The 20,707-nt window shown below is 30.1% G+C and overlaps 1 protein-coding gene across 1 annotated transcript; it reads right to left on the reverse strand.

Moving 5' to 3' along the window:
* Positions 1–8,952: 8,952 nt before the first annotated feature.
* Positions 8,953–20,499, reverse strand: LOC117170038. Its single transcript, XM_033356557.1, has 6 exons — positions 20,481–20,499; positions 17,355–17,678; positions 13,982–14,047; positions 11,097–11,177; positions 10,854–10,925; positions 8,953–9,185 (listed from the first exon to the last, which is right to left on the reverse strand). Exons 1-6 carry the CDS (start codon positions 20,497–20,499, stop codon positions 8,953–8,955), a joined length of 795 nt encoding a protein of 264 aa, XP_033212448.1.
* Positions 20,500–20,707: the final 208 nt, after the last annotated feature.

A 20,707-nucleotide genomic window follows, 5' to 3' on the forward strand; every position in this document is an offset into this window, starting at 1 on the left:
TAAAAATTCGTATTTTTTTGATGAATGAAACTATTTTTGTGACGTTAGGTGACTGGAAATTTTAGAAGTTTAGCAAATAAAATGTTTTCCTGAAGTTTTCAATGTCCAGTAGAAAATCCGAACTCTTATGTAAAAAATTAGTCCTTTTTAATTAAAAATTAATATTTCTTAGTTATATAATTAATTTCTGTGAAAAAAGATAATTTTTCTAAAATATTATTCTTAAAAATTTTACGATTTGATTAAAAATTTATTTTTGTGGGTTAAATATTTAATTTTATGGTTAAAAATTCCAATAATTTGTTAAAATTATTGCCTATAAATTTCAAACATTGTGTTGATTTTATCTCTTTTTTAAATACGACAGCTTTCTCGTCCAAAGCATCACCATCAAGCTCTATCGCTATAATTTATGTAGAATCTACTCCCAGTTATCCCGTTAACTTTGAAAAATTCAATAAACCTTCGGCAAAAATATAGTATTTTCAAAAGTAAAAATTAAAACAAAAATTGTAGGATTTAATGCAAAAATAAAAAAAAATTCCATCCATCTAGTGCATGTGAAACCTAACCCGACAACCCCCTCATGTTTAAAAAATAATGAAAACCTTTGCTAAAAATAATTATTCGGAAATATCAGGAAAAGAAGCACGAAGAAAAAGTTTCATCCCTCTACTGCATGCGGAAACTTCATCAAATCACACACTAGGTTTGAATTTTTTTTTAATTGCAATATTACCCCCCTCCCCTTAGGTGTAAAGAATTTGGCAAAACTTTAGTAAAAATAAAATAATTTAAAAGTCAAAACATTTTTAACAATTTTTAGGCCAAAAGCGCCAAAAAAATATGAATTTCTCTGGTTCACCCCAAATAAAATCTATATATAAAAAACAAAATTTTTTGAAAATACAAAATTTGTTCAATGATTAAGGCTAAACTTCATTCTAAAAGCATCATTAAAAAGTTCTGTCCGTATAACGAATGTTGAGCCTACCCTATATGACGCCCTTATGTTTAAAAAATTCTGCAAAAGCACAATAATCGCAGTTACCATTTAAATTTTAATGATTCTATAATAATTTAGCAATATGAAAAATTCTCATTTTTTAAAATAATTGTAGAATTTGATGCCGAAAGCACCATGAAAAAGTTTCATCTCTTCAGTTTATGTGAAGGCTATACCCTAAGTCACCTTCTTAGTTTTAAGAAATGCCATAAAAATACAATAATTTTAAAAGTAAATTTTGTTTATCATTACTGTAAAATGTTATAGAAAAGGCGCGAAAACAAGTTTGATCCCACTACTGCATGTAAAAAAACAATAGTTGAAGGAAAAACGTTGAATTTTCAAATTAATAAATTTGTACAGAATTTTTCAATAAGGGGTTGATCTGGGGTGAGTTTCAATTAAACCAGATTGATGCTAATTTTTAATGGAGCTTTAGGCATGATCTACAATGATTATTAAGAAAACTCGAATTTTTGAAGTTTTTTCATTTTTAACTAATTTCTTAAACCTGAGGGGATGATAACGGGACGCTTTCATATGCATAAGAGGGATGCAACTTTTTGAGGGTGCTTTTGGCATTAAATTCTACAATTATTTTTAAATTATTTTGACCTCGGAAATTATTTTATTCTTATCAAAGTTTCACCCAATTTTTCAATCTTAAAGGGGTGACTTTGGGTCACTTCTACATGCACTATAGGAAAAAAACTTCTTTATATGGTTTTTGGCATAAAATTCTACAATAAGCATTTAACAATTTTCGGCTTTTGAAATTATTGTATTTCACTGAATTTTTTCAACTTGAGGGGATGTTTTGGGGTAGGTTTCACACGCATTAGGGAGATGAAACTTTTTGGTGATGCTTTTTTCATGAAATCCTGTAACAAACATCGCAAACATTTTGAGTTTTAAAAATAGTGTATTTTGAACACATTTTTTTAACTTTAAATGCTGATAAGACTTTTTGGTGATGCTTTTGGCACTAAATTCTCCAATAATTATGTGAAACATTTTTACTTTTAAGCACTAGAGGGATTAGACGTTTTGGTGTTACTTTTGGCAAAGTATATTGCCATATTTAGTGAACACATCTTGATTTTGAAACATTAAATTTCTAGCATTTTTCTAAACCTTAAGATATTTAGACTCTGTAAAATTATCTTTTTTGTTAAAAACCCAAAAGTCTTTTCTAAAGTATTCCTTTTTCTGCTACAAATTTAACCGTTATGATGAAAGTTAAACTATTTTGTTAAAAATTTTGGCTTTTCTCTCAATATAAGTGAAATCTGTACATCTTGAATTTTAGAAAATCTGTTATTTATTAAAAAATTGTTTCATTTCTATTTCTAGACATAGTTTCGAATGGTCAAATTCTTGGCAACCAACCTAATAGTATATTAAAATATATATGATGTAGTCAAAAAAATTACATGATGAAAAGTGTTTTAACACTTAAGCAGATAAATATTTATTTTTTACATTTTTCACATTCATAATCTTCAAGAAAATTAAAAAATTAAACTGCTATAAAGTTCGTTCATTATTTAAACTATTCAGGCTGTGAAAATCTAAATTTTCGAATGTTCTGAAATATGAAATTTAAACTATTTAAGTTTTGCAATTTTAAATGCAGGATTATTTGTCGACTTATATTTATGCTGAATAATAAAGGTTTCCTTTCTCAAATGAAAAAATTCCAATTGCTTCAGGATCAAAATTGAATTTTCTAGAACTGAAACCAAATCGGCCCCTTTCCAATCTGTCCGCCTTAAATTCACTTTAGTTTGCTTTCTACCGTAAACTTATTTTTGGTCTAAAATTCAAAAACTAATTTTTTAATGTCTTAAAATGAAATCTATGTCATATATTGTGAGTTTTAAGAGCATGGAAAGAAAAAGTGGAATACAACATTTTTATTTATATTATATAGTATTCTATAATGATTGCCAACTAAATCTATAAAATTAAATAAAGTGAAAGATTACAAATAAATAATATGAAAATGAATAAAAAAAATATATTAATAAATTTTAAATCATAGAATTTCCTCTGCGTTTTACTGTCCACATAAATTCACATGAAAATGAGCCAAAAAACATTTTTTGAACTTTTTTTTTGAATTTTGAATTAATTAAACATAAAATTAATTTTGAAGAGTAAAAAACAAAAGACCCCAAAAAAAGAACCATGTCATTTTGACATTTTTTCAGTTACAAATGTTTGTTTTAAGTTAATCTTAAAACGATGAAAATTGTTATTTTCAAGTTTAAAAACCTTAAAGAGCCTTAAAGAGTTCAATTAGGAACTACATTTTTAAATTTGAATGAAACTTTATCGCAGGTTAGGAAAGATTAACAAAAACGGACAGTTTATAAATACATAAAAACTGCGTACATAATGATCGTTAAGAAACAATGGACGGAATTTTAATTGGAATTTTAATTCCTAATTTGATTTTGATTTCAAGAATGTTAAAATATTAGCTACAGGAAAAGAACACATATGAACGTTGTATTATTGAGTCTTTTTTATAAACAAATCTAAAATTATTTAATTTAAGATACACGCTAATATTCTAATTATTAATTATATTTATTAAAGTGTTACGAGATAATGTCATTTTTTCAGATCTAAAATTTTGTCACTTTATTTTAAACTTATTTTCGCGTTTCCTCATCAATTGTTTCAATGAAAACCCGCCCATTGTTCATTACGCAAACTATCTTCATGGATCTCTTGACTGCCAAATTCCGTTCGTCTTTCGTAATCTAAAATAAAGTTCCTTTCTTATTTAAATAATGCACTTAATTAAAAAGAAAAAAGAAAAAAGAAAAAATTACGAAAAAAAACTTTTGACTGGAAAACTTTCCCAATGAAATCGTTTTTTTTTATTTGTTTCTCTCGGTTTTTACCTTCGACATTGTTCTTATGTTTGATTAAGTTGAGTTTCTAAAATTCTAATAAAAATGTATATTTATCTATGAAATTATGTATCAGAATTGTTCTGCTTAATAATACTAATTTTACAAATGTAATTAGTTAAGTTAATCCATTTTGAAAAAGATACGCATTGTACCGAAACGTCAAGGATTGAGAAAAGAGTGTTGTAATAAAATTAATTGTGAGTTCGAAAAAATGAATTGTGGCTCAATATAATTTTAATTCTTGTGGGCCGCAAGAGTTAATGAAAAGTCTGTGATACAAAATTCATATATTTTATCGAGTACACTTACCACCAAACTCCAGAAAAACCGGAATTGTGAGAAAAAACGTACTGATAAGAATCTCCATATTTTTAGGTAAATTTTGTTGACGATGAAAGACAAAAATGTGACATATTCACTGCTGCATATATACTAATCACTATCAAATTACTCATTGTTATTACGAAAAAAAAAGCCTACAAACCGCGATATCTTTTAAACTAGAATCAACTTTTAGAACTAAAAATATCATTTTATATACCTTCAGTGCTGCCGTACTACTAATAAATCAGGTATGTTGATATCTCGAGAACAAATTATTATCAGAACCATCAAATTACACTGTTAAAAGTTTCGGCTTGATAGCTCCACTACATGTACTGGAAGTTTACTTTAAAAACTCGAAGGTAACGATACAATACACAATATTGTAGTTTTCAATTGCTGACATTCATATGATAACCCACATGTATAGGAATTTAGTAATAGCGTTTTAACAAAATTCAGGAAATTTATGGAAATTGCGGCATATATGGATTTCACGGAATTCGTGAAATTCATGGATATCACGGAGAACATGAAATTCATGGATATCACAGAGAACATGAAATTCAGAAGAGTCACGGAATTTAAGCGATTCACGGAATCCATGAACTTCCATAAATTCAGTGAATATCTTGAATTCCTTAAATTTCGTGAATACCGTAAATTCCTTGAATTTCGTGTATCCGTAAATTCATAGAATTTCGTGAATTCCGTAAATTCATTGAATTCCATCCATTGTCCGAATTCCATAAATGATATTAATTCCGTAAATTACTTGAATTCTATGAATTCCATTAATTCCATGAAGATCGCGGATTTCTTGAATTCCATTAATTCCATAAATTCCGAAAATGCAATACATTTCGTGACTTCTCTTTTTTCATGAATTCTACGAATTCTGTAATTTACTGGAATTCCTTGACTTCCGCGAATGGCATGAATTCCGAGAAATCGAGCTTTACACGAATTTCTTAAATCCCGTGATTGGAGTCATTTCGGCGAATTACTTGAATTTCGTGAATTTCATGATCTCTGTGAATTTTATTAATTCCGTGAATTTGGTAAATTAGGAGTATTCCGTGATTGCATAAATTAAGCGTATTTCTTGACTTCCTTGAATTCAGTAAATTTCATACATCCTGTGGATTTCGCGAATTCCATGAATTCAATGAATTTTGTGAATTCGGCAAATCCAGTAAGCTCCTTGATTTCAGTGAATTTCTTGAATCCCTTGAATTTCATCAATTGTTGAAACAAAAAAATAAAAAAAATGTGAACACTTTTTCCTGACAACAAAAATTTCTTGAAAGAGCCAAAACTTGTGTTAAAATATAGTATATAACGCGCGTTTAAATGGAAAGCAGTGAATTCATGAAATTAACGAAATTTTCAGAATTCACTTAATTCAAATAACGCCCGAAATTAGAGGAAATTCATGGAGTTAGCGGATTTATGTAATTCAAGAAATTGATGGAATTGACGGAATTCCCGGAATAAAAGGGATTCACAAAGTGGGAGGAGTATATAGAATGCCCGGAATTTAATAAATTTACGAAATTCGTGAAATTTTCGGAATTAAAATAATTTAAAGAAGTCACGTAATTCGAGAAAGTCAAAGAGTTTACGCAATTTACGAAATTTACACAATTGATTGAATGCACGGAATTAGGGCGAATTACGGCTTTACACGAATTCTCTCAATTCTGTGATTACATTACATTTCGCGAATCACTTGAATTTTGTGAATTTCATGAATTCTGTGAATTCCGTGAATTCGGAAAATCCAGCTAACTGCTGGACTTCAGTAAATTCCTTGCATCCCTTAAATTCCATGAATTGTTTGAATTAAATAATAACGTGAATTTCATGAAGGATATAAATTTCGCAAATTTCTTTCATACCATGAATTCCGCTAATCGCGTGATTTTTATGAACTTTGTGAATTTTGCGAATTCCGTGAACTTCAATTATTTTATGAATTCCTTGAATACCGCAAATCCAGCCAATACCTTGAATTCCTTAAATTCCATGAATTCCTTCAAAACAATTCATTTCGTGAATTTCATGAGTGCCACAAATTTGGCAAATTCCGGTAATTCCCGAATTCCGCAAATTCCTTAAATTCTGTGTATTACTTTAATTTCATAAATTCCGTAGATTCTATAAATTTCGTTGTTTTCTTTAATATACTGACTTCTGTGAGTCTCATGGATTCCATGAATTCGTGAATTTCTTGACTTCCATCAATTCCTTAAATTAGGATTTAAAAATACTTTTTTCTATCCTTAGTAATAATATTTATTTATTTAAATTTTGCGGTAAAATGTATCACGTCAAATTGGAAAGGGTGCTTAATTTAAATGATAAAAGAAGTCATAGCTTTAGAAAACATATCATTCACATTAAATAGTGCCTTATTAAGGATTCCTAGAATATCCCCTGTTCTCAATTCTTGCAGGTATAAAATCAACCATACACCTACAAGATTATTAATGCTAATACCAAAAAATTTTTTTGAACTAAAATTATTCTGAATGTTTAAAACTTCAACTATTTGATTGATAATTCGACTGTTTCGCTAAAAATTTAATCACTTTGTTCGAAAATCAACTCCGATTGATAACGTCAGGAATTTTTTAATGGATTATAATTATACGTGGATTGAAATGAGGAATTTTCGAAAAGAATTTTTATTCTGAGTTGGAACAAGAAATTTTCGAAAGGAATTATGCTTCTGATTTGAAACAATTAATTTTCAAAATCAACCGTTATTCGAAAGTAGAACAGGGCACTTTTAGAAAAAGTATAATTATTGATTATACCAGGAAAATGAAAAATTTTTCGGGAATATAAAATCATCGGCCAGGTTGACACTCTGCATAATTATTTCGAAAATAATAATTTCCGTTTAGCTTTCGACCTCAATGCCAGGACTCCACACATTTAAACTTAGATTTTCGTGGCTGAATCAGTCAATCGTGAAACCGATCACTTTTACTTTTTGGCCATTCGACCCTGAATCGCATTTAACTTCGCGGTATCAAAATATAATAAATCGAAACTGAGTGCGGTACTAGTTGATTTCCAACACGCACGGTTACCACGCTCGCTTCGCTCGCGCGGCTACTTTGTGTTTATTGTGAATCTTCCAGTGTCCCCAATAGATTAATAATTTACTATCCTTATTGAAAAATTTTCATTTTGAGGAAATACTGTTACAAATTTGTGTTTTATAATTTTCAGGTATGTGGAGAAATGTACAACTGTTATCCGCAGGATACTAAGAGCAAGGGTGCAGCACAGACGATTGCAGCAGCTAAAGCGGTAAATTCTCTACAATAAATTTATTCTATATTTAATTCTATATCCAAGTCCTTTTGTCTAAAAAAGTAATTTATTAATTGGTAATGTCATTTTTCACGATTAAAACGAAAAATATGCAACTTCCCTGAAATGACTAATAAACAAATTTGAAGCTCTATTTTTGTTCAACAACTTTCGTTTATTTATTCTTTTGTAGCTTTTGTCCTTTGTTCAAAAATTTTAATTTTTAATTTTTACGAATAAGCTAAAAAATAAGCACCAAAGCGAACAGTTATTACTAACGAATTCGTTGATCGCATCATTTTTGTTCAATTATATTTTTTCGTATCTTGTATAGCTTGACCAAAAAAATGAAAATTTAGATTTTTCATTATTTATTTTGCTAAGAAAATTTAAATGTTCGATTTTTTAAGAAAAATCGAAAAATTGTCATAATAGTGTTTTAGGTCTTTTCAAAAGCAACGTTTTTTCTTCTATACTTAGTACGTAGAATTTTCAGCTTTTGAAAAAAAATTATTTTCTAAATTTTGATAATGATCTTAACATTCATAAATTTATTCAAAATATCTGACTATACAAGCATATCAGGGTTAATTCTGAAAAATAATATGTTATTCATATACTGTGGCTAATTGTAAACAGAAATGATGGGTCTCCTCTAAATTTAGTTATCATTGATGATTCTTAAAAAAAATTTATTTGAAACATTTTTAAATGACAAAAGTGAAAAAAAATCTTTTAAAAATATTACTTTGAAGTAATTTTTTCGTAAGAAAAAAATTTATTTTTGCATGGATTCTAAAATATCTTTGGCCGATATTAAATTAATAAGTCAAATAATAACAAATAAAAAACCAAAAATAAAATTGATGTCTCAGAAAATGAATTTGAAAGTAAACACTTTATTTTGTTTTCAGTACCTTTTTTGGGATAAAATTAATTTTTCAGTTGAACATTCATCTATTCAGGTACAAATTTTATATTTTTTCTGTTACAAAATGGTCCTATCCTTTATGATATATTATTTTAGAATTTTTTAGTTTCACAAAAAATAGCGAAATAGGTGCGTGGACATGCACTACTTCTGGCTGGGGTTCAAGTCCGGTCATCTGTAATATTTTTTTTATTTTATCGATTGAATTAGTACATTTTTAATAATTAATGATCAAACGAACAAATTGAAAAATAAGAAATCAAAATTTTAAACATAGTTAAACATTTTCTTTTTCTATCCAATAATATAGAGAACATTACACATAAAAGTAACTTAAATAGTTCATAATCTTTTTATTCAAGAATATACATGACGGAAATATCACACAACTTTTGAATATTCATTATTCATATCGTGTATGGAGGAATCTGATGAAATTAGGCTAGCCCAGCTCCCACAATTTGTAAATTGGGCCCCCTGTAAACCCAAAAAGATATTCTAGCCACTTCAACGTGTTCGGGTGGAATTTGTGCTTTTACATTTAAATTTTTAGGCTTGAGGTGAATTCCTGTCACCATTTCAGAAGTTTGGTTAACCGTAAGAGTAAAGTGAGTTGCGTAATAATTAATATACCATTCTGATGGAGTCGGTTCTAGAACGAAATTCTGACCTGAACAGAAAAAAGGTCTGTTTATTTTAAAAGTTTAAAAAGACAGTCACAAACAAATCTTTTTCCGGGTCTGGAGTTCAGACAATGTTTACTATATATTTTTGGGGTCGCTGAATCCGAATCTGAGGTACGAAAACCCCCAAAACGTGAGGGTTATCACATAACCTCAAAAAAACTCATTAATTTTTGTTTTTGAGTCTGGGGTCAGGCCATGTTTATTGTATGTGTTTAGGGTTGCTGATTCCGAATCCGAGATTTAAAAAAACTCCAGCCTTGCAGATTTCTGACATAACCTCAAAAAACCTCACAAATTTTTTTCGAGTCCAGGGGTCAGACCATGTATACAATTTATTTATCTTATCATTTATATTTATTCTTGTTAAGCATTTCAAATATTCAAATTTTTGGCCAAAAACCCCTTGTAGTGACTATATGATGCTATGTCAAAACCCGGACTTGCTGGGGTATTTGGGACCTCGGTTTCGGATTCAGCGACCCCCAAAATATATAATAAATATGGTCTGACCCCCTGACACAAACAGAAATAGTATGAGGTATTTTTGAGGTTATGGCAGAACCCTGACGTGATGAGTTTTTTCGACCTCGGCTTTGGATTCAACGACCCCAAAAACATATAGTAAACATGGTGTGACACTCGGACTTGGTGAAAAAAGGTGTGAGGTTTCTTTGAGGTTATGGCAAAACGAAAATGATAGATACTTTTTCAGGTTCCTGCGAAAAATTAAAATAATTATTTATTTCGATAAATTAATTTGAAGGGATTATTTTAAAAGATTTTAGAAAATTTCAAAAATGGTCAAAGAAGCTCAAAGATTTTAAGGCAATTTTTTTAATTTTGCAGAATAAATAAATAATTCAAAAAAATTTGGATAATTTTTAGAAATTAGACGGCTAAGATTGCAAAATAAAAACGTAGAAGAACCTTGTAAATTCAAGAAATATTTAGTAGAACTGAAAAAAATTTCGAAAGTTTTCAAAGAATAAACAAATTTTCTTAAAATTGTGGAGAAAATTTAGAAGATAGGTAATTTTTTTAAATTTTCAGTGATATTTAAAAAACTTGAGCAAAATTCGTGTCAGATAAAAATATTTTCAGGAATTTAAGCTATTTTAAATGGATTACAAAAATTTACAAACTCGGAAACATTTTCGAAAATTTATCAAATATTTCTTGATTCCTTCCCAGCTTCTAAAAGTCCTAAACACCCTCAAAAATAAAATAGCTGGCATTGTAAAGTGTTAAAAAAAGAAAATATTTAAAATAGGAACTAAAAATTTCAAAAATACTTGCAATTTAAAAGTCCCGACAGTTTATATTATGAAGTTTCAAATATCAAGAATTAAACATTGTTTTAATGATAAATTACATTAAATTTAAATACTAGATCAAATTTTTTTCAGGAAAAAATTTTCTTTCTTATGGATTTGAACAACCTTCAGAGCCATATTAATACAAAATTAAAATAAAATAAACTACTGTAATTCCCATATGAAATATGAAATATGATATATGATTATTATTATGAATATGATAAATTTAATTTAATTTAATTTAAACTAATTTATGGTAAATTATGATAAATGATTATGAAATATGATTTTTGGTAGGGATCGTCCTTCCAAAAATCATATTTTATATTCACGCACCTCGTTGTTTCGGTGCTCGAATTCCTAGAAGTTCATTTCTTTTAGATTTATATGCTACCAATCTGAATCCTTCTAGGTGAATAGTACGGATTAAAAATGCATTATGTCTATAAAAAGCGGCTATAGGAATGTAACAATCCTCATGGTAAGCTTTTCTCACTCCATTTCTAGTACTATTTAGCCATAGTAAAACGTTAACTTGCCCAAACTTGACTTTTCTATCTGGGTAACCGTCAGTTATACCTATTTCCACAAATTTTGGTTTCCCTCGTATACACAGTCGGGTTGATGAACTTGCTTTTTCGCTTCCAGAAGCATTCAATTCTGTAAAAAGTAAATGATATTTAATTTTATAGAGTTTGATAATAACAATATCAAGCTTTAGTAGCGATTTAAAATTTAAGATTCGATTTTTTTGCAGTAGATTAATAATCTTAGTTGAAAATCTATTTGTTAAAGTTGATAATTAAACCACTTTGTTGAGAATTCAGCTCTAATAGTAGGCGAACAAGTTTTCTTGGTTAATAATTGTATTTCTTTTTTTGGAAAAGTCATTTTTGTTAAAAATTGTACTTTTTTTAATATTCTTCCTTTTATCTTGAAAGTGAAACTATTTGGCTAAAATAGCAACTGTTCTTGTTTACAACGCAAACTGCTTTTGTTTTATTGGCGATTTGATTGAAAATTCGTTTTCGTGGATTGAAAATGTAATTGTTTAGTTAAAAATTTTTTATATACTTTTCAAGTGAAGTAAAACAATTTGATTTTTTCTTTTAAAAAATTTCCCAAAAAACGGAAAGGGGATGGAAAGTATGGGTTGATTTTCAGAAGGTCATAAGAGCGTGGTGCCCCACGCCAACAACCTGCAGTGCCACCAGCCGTTCTGTAGTGCTTCGGTCGTTCTAATTCTTGATCAAAATAAGTTTTTTGTAATGTTTTTCATTTCCAAATAAAATCATGCAGCCACTAGTAACAACCTTGAAACTCGGTTTCGACACTGGAAACTCAAAAATAGCATTCTGCTAAACCCTCTCTGAATTTTCTCCGATCCTGAACATCTATTGTATCATCTACACAGCATGATATGTTCCCAAAGAGAAAAATCGCTAAGAAAAGAGCAAAGTTGAATTAAATTTAATTGGGTTAAGGTAAATTAATGTAAATTAAATTTTAAATAATAATATTTAAGACCCTTTCAAAATTTTCTTTTAGTCTAAGTTTTTTTAAGTAACAGAACGATTTAGATATTTTATGAATGATATTTTCTAAGCGATTTTATTGTAGGAAAACAGCAGTTAATCATAAAGTGAGAAACGATTATGGTAGATGGTTTACCTTGCCAGCTATGCTTTTAAACGCTTTTTGGTGAGTCCGCTTGTATTTTATGTTTTCGGTTTTTTTTTCGCATAAATCTTATTGACTTTAAAAATTTGGGATGCTTTTTATGGTAATTTATTGCTTTTTAAATTTTGAGTGCTTTTTGTGTTAAGTCCAGGTAATAAAGTCTTTGCCAGTAGCAGTATGATTTTATTCAAAGATAAAGAATTGTTCCTAAAAATAATTTTGATCAAGGATTAGAAGAAACACTCAGGAACTAAAGCACACCTGGTAGGACTGCTGCTAGTTAGCGTGGGGCACCGCGCTCTTATGACCTTCTACAACTTAACCAATACTTTATATTGGAATTTAAAATATGATTTTTTTTAACAAATTTATCATTTACTTTGCTCTTTTTTGTGCGATATTTCCCTTAAAAAAATGTAATGCAGTAGAGATTATGAATACTTAATTCTCCAATATCAGATCAGTCACTTCCGGAGAGGGTATTATGGAATGGTATTGTTTAATTTCCCTTACAGTCTTTGCGGAATCGAGCCAAATATTATGGTCTTCACCAGTAGCGGTATGATTATCTTCGAAAATAAAAAATAGTACAGAAAAATTATTTTGATTGAGAATCAGAACCACTGAGACTATAGAACGCTATTTTCGTTTTGAGATCAAAAAAGTAACTAAACCTCTGGATTCTTCTCGGAAATATCTCGATGCGCATTTTTACTGTTTAAACAATTATTTAAAAATTACGCTATTTGTTATATTTCTGCAATTCTTATAAACAAAGTATACATCGGTTCGAAAAACAAAGTGCACCTTTGCATTTTTCCCCAAAATATCTAGATGTTCATGTTGTATTTTTTTTCAAACCCATTTTTTAAACAATAAGCGAATTTGTTGTTCCGCGGACTATTAAAAGACTATCAGCACTGCCAGCCGTTTAGCTGTGCCTGCTGATATAGATTTCAAAGTTGTGTAATTAATTTATTAATAATATAATAATTGCGTAATTGTATTATTAATGCAATTGCGTAATGTATTCATTATGTAATAATTGTGTAATTTTTAACAAGTTGTTTAAACAAAAAAATGAACACCGAGATATTTCCGAGACGAATCCAGAGGTGTTTTTACTTTTTTATGTGACTTAGTTTTTTTAAATTGATTACACAACTATGTAATACATATCTGTTGTAAACTTCAACGTCGTGACTTTAGCAGTAGTTGTATGATTTTTTTCAAAGATCAAAAATTGTACAGAGAAATTATTTTTATTGACACTCAGAAACTGCAGAAAGCCTGATGGCACTGTCTCCAGTTAGCGTGGGGCACCGTGCTCTTATGACTTTCTACAACTAAACCAATAATTTCTATACTGTTTTCGTTTTTTATATTTAAAAAAAATAAAATCAGGCTTTTTTCTAAATTATTCAAAATAGATAGAAAAAGGCCGCATTATAAGAAAAACTCAAAAATGTTTTTGAAAATTTGAAATTAAGTTGAAACAGTTTTTCTATTATATAATAATTATTCTCCTATTTTAAAATACTATGTGTATTTAGAAAATATTAAGAGCGCGGATAAAAAAAAGTTGAAAAGCTTTCAAATAGAAAAATGTATGGTTTGGCAAAACGCTAATCAGAGCGACTTTAAATCCAACATATGTTACTGAAAAAGGCGATAATAATAGCGTATTTTAAAAATCACCATAATACTTTCAATTTTGTTGTTTTCGAAATATATGTTATATTTTATATTTTCATTTAGGTTAATATTATATCAAGTGCACTCACCATTAAACTGCAGAAAAACCACGATTGCCAGGAGAAGCGTGCTGATAAGGATCTTCATCTTATCAGCTAAATTGCGTTGATGACGATTGAGGAAAATTAAAGATATTCATTGCTATGTATAGATGGCGTGACAAAAACATTCCATAATCTTTTTAACTCTAATCAACTGAGAAACAAATAATGTAATGTAATGTTGTTATATTTTTTTCAGAATTTCAGCTGAAAAATTAGATACGTTAACATTTTTACATTTATCTTTTATTTTTTACTTTTTGATATAATATATTACAATTGGAGTATCCATTTCAATAGATTATTTGAAACATTCACATACAATTTTGGAAACAAAAAATAGTGTTATATTGAACTTTCACTTACTGTGCATTATTTACAAATTAAAAAAAAATTATCATAGTTTAATGTAGTTCTGCAAAATGGTTCATTAACATGTTTCAAGCAATATCTTTTGGATTTTTATGTTTTCGATGTTTGAAAAAATCGGAAATTCCACTATTTATTGCAAAGAAAACAATTAATTCAAAATTCAATTTAACGGTCAAACTATGAGGGAAAAATGTTATTGAAAAAATCGTTATATTGTCATGAATAATTGTCTGATTCTTGCTTTAATCGTAAAAAATGAAATTAAAACTAAAAAAATTAAATTTTTGAAAAACAACGCAAGGTATGAAAAGAAACTAATAGACATCAGTTGTTCACCCAAAAAGGATCTCACATTCTGCTACTTTTAATTTTTATAAGGGAAAAGTCGATTTTTTCAATTGTAAATAATATGGTTAAAAATAAAACAATTACATCTTTGTAAAGAAGAAATAAAAGACAAAAAAAATAAATGCTTCCAAAAAAGGTCTGCAATTTTTTAATGAAGTCTTGTTATAAAATACAAAAAAAATTAACTTTTTGTAAAAACGAAACAGCCTAAAATAACCTTTATTGAAGTGTTTATGTAAACCACTGTAGAGCATGCATTCCTCCGTCGGCGCGTTTTTTTTAAGTATTCACGGCCGGAAACCTACCTCCTGCAATTTTTGACTTGGAACGAAAAACGAAAGTTTTTTCGATTCTATGGAACAACAGAAAGCGACGCACGTAGGATTTTTTTGACATAATATTTTTTCGCGACATGATGTACTTTAAAAAAAAAGGTTTAAAATTTAATGAAAAGTCGTTACAAAATTGTTTATAAAAAAAAAACAATTTAAGATGAAAATATCCCCCAATTACATTTCTGTAAAAAGCAATTTTAAATATACTTTTAATATTTCAGATTGGTCGGAGAGGATTTGTTCAAGTAATGTTTCGGACCAGTCAAAAAAAGGGATTTCGAGAAAAACGCGATTATAGTTTAAAGTACTGGAAAATCATCGGGGCATGCCTGCAGAATGAAATTTTAACATTTAAAGATTTTTTCGCCCCCATCTTTCTGTATATAATTTCTTAGATCATGAAAGACCTTTTAAGCAACAAAAAATGTCGTTTTTTAAATTCTAGTGCTGTAATCCCTTAAGGAAATTCCTCGTCTATTTAATATCTAAAAATTTCCTAAGAACCTCCTTATTAAGCTAGGATGCGTATTTTTTTATTCAAATCGTAAAAAATTACATTTAAAAAAAAATTATGCAGCCGGTAATAAGTAATAAACACCACCGTCTATTCGAAAAAAATATCTTGCATCACTCGTAGGGTTACACACGTCTTCACGGGTGGAATTTGAATAGCATTAAATACAGTTAATGACTTTAAAAATAAAATTCAAAAGTAAACTTCATTAATTTGTCCTCATCATCCTTTTTAACAGAAAATTCAATTTTGGGTTCAAAATTCATCTCTTCAGGTACAAATCTCATCATTTCTGAGTTAAAAATATCACTACATTTTATTTAATTTTCGAAAATAGGTGAACGTCTACTTTTGCTGTTTAATAACATAGAGACCATTACGCATAATAGTAACTTTTTGTTTATCACATTTTAATCAAGAACATACATAAAGAAAATGATACACAATTTTATACATTTAGTGTTCATATTGTGTATGGAAAAATTTGCATCCAGTTAGGCAAGCTCAGCTCCCGTAATTTGATAATTGGACCCTCTGTACACCCGAAAATGTATGCCACACACCTCAGATTTTTCGGATGGACATGTTCCTTGCAGATGTGAATTTTGAGGCTTTAGGTGAATTCCTGTCACCGTTTCAGTGGTGTGGTTTACCGTGAGCGTTAAGTGGGTTGCATAATAATTAATATACCATTCTGATAGAGTAGGTTCTAGAGCATAATACTGACCTGGGCAGAAAAAAAAGGTTTTCGAATTTTTAAAGATTAAAAATAAATGTCTTTGATCATATTAAAGCTTTACCGCAAAAACTTCCGTGAACTAATCACTTAATATTGCAGTCCGTGTATGGATTTCAAGAAACTTCCGAACGATATGCATTCAAATTTTGAAAAAAGTATAAAGCACTGTGATTCTCATATGTGTTATTCATAGGGCTCCACGTAGAAATTTTTACTATGGTTAAAACATTCCACCTTCATTGTGGAGAAAGTGACTGATTGTACCTCAAGATTGTTTTGGGAGCGTGCATTAACTTGGAGAGACATTTAAGAGATGGCATTACTTGTACTATATCGCATCCAGGCCTATCGTTACTTTATGCATTTCGAAGCTGTATTATGTGGCGTTCGTTTTCCTTAGGTGGCCTTTCACCAAGGTGTAAACAAAATAATTTTTGTAACTCGCAATGAGAAGTGGATTCGCTATGATAACCCCAAGCGTAGAAAATCGTGGTTTAAGCCCGGCCAAACATGAACATTAATACCAAAACGGAATATCCATGAATCGAAGATCATGCTCTGTATTTGGTCAGATCAGCAGGGTGTAGCGTACCATGAGCTGCTGCAAACTAACGAAACCATCAAGGCCGATATTTATCGAAAACAATTGAGGCAACTGAGTCTAGCATTAAAGGAAAAGCGGCTGCAATGCAAGCAGGAACACAAGGAAATTATTGTTCTGCCTGATAACGCTTGGCTGAAAGTTGAAAAACCTGTTAAAACATAATTAGAAACGCTGAAATGGGAATTACAGACAGCGCGCCTTCTGATTACCACCTCTTCCCATCAATAAATTATAGTTTGTCTGATCAAAGATTCACTTCTAATGACGACGCGAAAAAATGAGTCGATTCGTAGATAGCTTTAAAAGACGAGTCGTTTTTTGACGTGATATGCGTATCATTCCCGAAAGGTGGCTAGTGATGGATAATACTTTGAATGATCGACTGGTAAGCACGTTTTTAAATAAACCCGAATTAAAAAAAAATCTTTTAAAATTCTACATTTATTTACCTCGTTGTTTCGGTGCTCGAATTCCTATAAGATTGTCCTTTTTATCTTTATATGCTACCAATATAAATCCATCTAACTGAATAGTACGAATTAAAAATTCATTTTGCTTATAAAATACGGATACGGGAATATAACAGTCCTTATGGTAAGCTTTTCTGACGCCAGTTCGAGTACTATTCAGCCATAGTAAAACGTCAACTTCCCCATATTTGACTCTTTTATCTGGGTAGCCATCAGCAGGATCTATTTGTAAATATCTTTGTTTTCCTCGTATATAAAGTCGGGTTGATGAACTTCCTCTCTCGTTTCCAGAAGCTTTCAACTCTGTGAAAAGAAGATTTTTTAATTTTAAAATGATCCATTATAATAATATCGAAATTGAGCACTTCATAATTTGAACCTGAAGCAGTGAAAATGAAACAATTTTGATTTAAAATTCTTCACGGGTCGCAATTTAAAATGAAATTGTTTCAGAATCACTTCTTTAAAATCCAAAGTTTTTTAAAATAACAAATAATCTGCAAATTTATTTTACAAAAATTTCGTAAAAGTAGGTGACATGATTCTACAAAAATGTCTTTGTAGTCTATGAAGACATCAATTAGAAGAGTGGTTATTTTCTAGTGCAGATGACTTACTTCAGACAAAAAATTAAAGGAATAGATGTTAGATCCTTTATTAAAGATAAAACTTTCAACGTTTCGAGAGTATAACACTCTCCTCATCAGGAATATAAAATCAATGTTATATTATGTCAAACAATATAAATATACTTATTGTAAATCGATGTTGTTGATATGCTGTTGGTGTTATTTCGTCTGAATCGCTTTTATATTGTATAGTGGTTATTTTATAGCGGAGATGACTTACTTCAGACAGCAAAAATTAAAGGAATGGATGTTAGATCCTTTTTTAATGATAAAACTTTCAACGTTTCGAGAGTAGAACACTCTTCTCATCAGAAATATTAACACACACGCAAGAACATCAACAGCATATCAACAACTTCGATTTAGAATAAGGACACCAATTAGTTTATTCATATCTTCTTCTCTTGTGCTGTAGTTCCCCTCTCTTCCAAGCCTCTTTTCGTGTATCATAACTTATCCTAGCCTATCTGATCATACCTTTTTGGAAGCTCAGCTTCTAATTAAAAAATAGATTTAATGTTTTTACAATGATATATCATGATAAAAAAAGATATTTCGGGTTCTTATCGTATACAAAACTACAAATTTTTTACAGCGTGTTGTAAGCATTGCAGATCACTTCTTTAGGGCTAATGTGAAACTAAGGCATCTTAGTTTCACGTTATCATCTGTTCAGGTAGCATCTGTTCTGATGTATACATTTTGTGGTGCCTATGATTTGCCAGAGCGCCCTACTGTGGAGACTGGTTGCACCTAATTGGCCAATCAAGTATACCCTGGCTCACCACGCTACCGGTTTCTCGAATATGGAATTTGCAACAAGAGCAAGAGATTTTATATACTCCTGGTGAAATTAGAGGTTTCCTTTTATCTTAAGAGCTTTTCAGAAGTTTTCTTTTTTCGCAGGTGGTTTACATATGGCTTAGATGTTGTGTGGGTTTAGAATTCTTCCTATTTGTTCTGTGACACCTTAGATGTAGGGTAGGACAGTGGCTGTTTATCTTTATTTCTTTAGTAGGGTTTGTTGACTTGTTTTTTTGAGTCTGTTTCATTACTGTTTTACCAATTTATTTGTGTAATCGTTCTGTAGTGGGATTAATTTAAAGTTTTAGAATTCATTTTGCAAGTTATCTTTATCGATTATGGAGACAGCTCCGTATACGAGGGAGTTGAAGATCAATTGTTTTTGTCTTGGGTGGTTGAGCGGAGGCATGTGGGTATCTTTTTATATAACTAGGTCTTCTGTACACCTCCTGCTCGAATGATGAAATCGAAAAACGTATTTAGTTAATCTTTTCAAATCCCATCCAAATTTTTCCTTCAAGTTCGTGCATTTGATTGAAAATTGTCTCGACAATACTTTCTTCTTTTTTAATAACCAATTTTAAGAACAAACCTCAGGAACAGCAGTGGGATCTGCAATCGCACCTTTAATAGACAACATCTTTATGGAAAATCTAGAAAGAAAAATCTTCAACCAATCCAAGGTTCTTCTTGTGGCAAAGTCTAAATTAAAGAAGCTATGAGAACGGTATATCAACTTTTAAAGGAAAATGAAAGTAAAGTCAGGCTGAAACATTTCACACAATCAGAGCTAGCTAAATATCACATCGAAACAGGACGTAAAATTTTATTTGAAAAAACAACCTTCATCGCAAAAACAAACAAACATTTTTCCAAACAAACATAGAGAAGCATTCAAGACCTTAAAACACCCTTATAACAGCAATAGGGACAACGGATATAGCACCAATCCGATTTGCCTTTCCATTCTCCCGGAATAAAGAAATACTTGATTGGCCAATCGGGTGCTACTAGTCTTCATGATGAGGCGCTCTGGCTCTACCACACAAGGCCCCAAAACGTGCAAGATAAGGGACCTACATAAAGGAGCACCACAAATTTCTAGCTGCAAAGATTTTACAGCAAAATAAACACACCCCTAAACGTAAGAGGCAAGCGGACTGACAAAAAATCATCTTAAAATATAACAGGCAAGCAGAACGATATATTTATTTTGGATGCACAAATCTTAGTCTCACAAATCTTGCACATCTGAACAATACACAAATAAACCTTGGACAGTCTAGCCCTCCATGATCTAACCTAATATTTTCAACCCTTAGCTTCCTGAAATACGGACCTTATAACTATACACGCATAAACCATACATACACAAACCTTAATCTCACAAATGTTGCACACCTATACAGTACACTTATAAACCTTGCCAAGTTCAATCGCAGGGCTTTAAACCTCAGATTTCCAAAACGTAGGTTCCTAAACCATATATGCATGATCCATAGATCCATGAAGCTTACATTAGTCTCGTGAACATTGTACACCTATACATTACACTAATAAACCCTGGAAAGTCGAACCCTGAACTATGACACCTAAGATTTTTAAACCCTAGGTTTCTAAACCATAGACCTTCAAACCATAGATGCATAAACCATACATTCACAAATCTTACTACCACCAACTTTGCCCATTCATACAGTACACTTATAAACCTTTGTAAGTGAAATCCTACACCATTAAACCTAAGATTTTCTAGCACCAGGTTTTTAATCACTACATCCTGAAATTGTAGAAGCAAATGTTCTACAATCTAAATCTTAGACTGACATACTTTTCACACACAAATTTTAGGTGCATAAACTTTAGCATGCATACAAAAAACCTAAGAACATCAATTTC

The sequence above is a fragment of the Belonocnema kinseyi genome, chromosome 3, assembly GCF_010883055.1.
Source record: "Belonocnema kinseyi isolate 2016_QV_RU_SX_M_011 chromosome 3, B_treatae_v1, whole genome shotgun sequence".
Lineage (NCBI taxonomy): Eukaryota > Metazoa > Arthropoda > Insecta > Hymenoptera > Cynipidae > Belonocnema > Belonocnema kinseyi.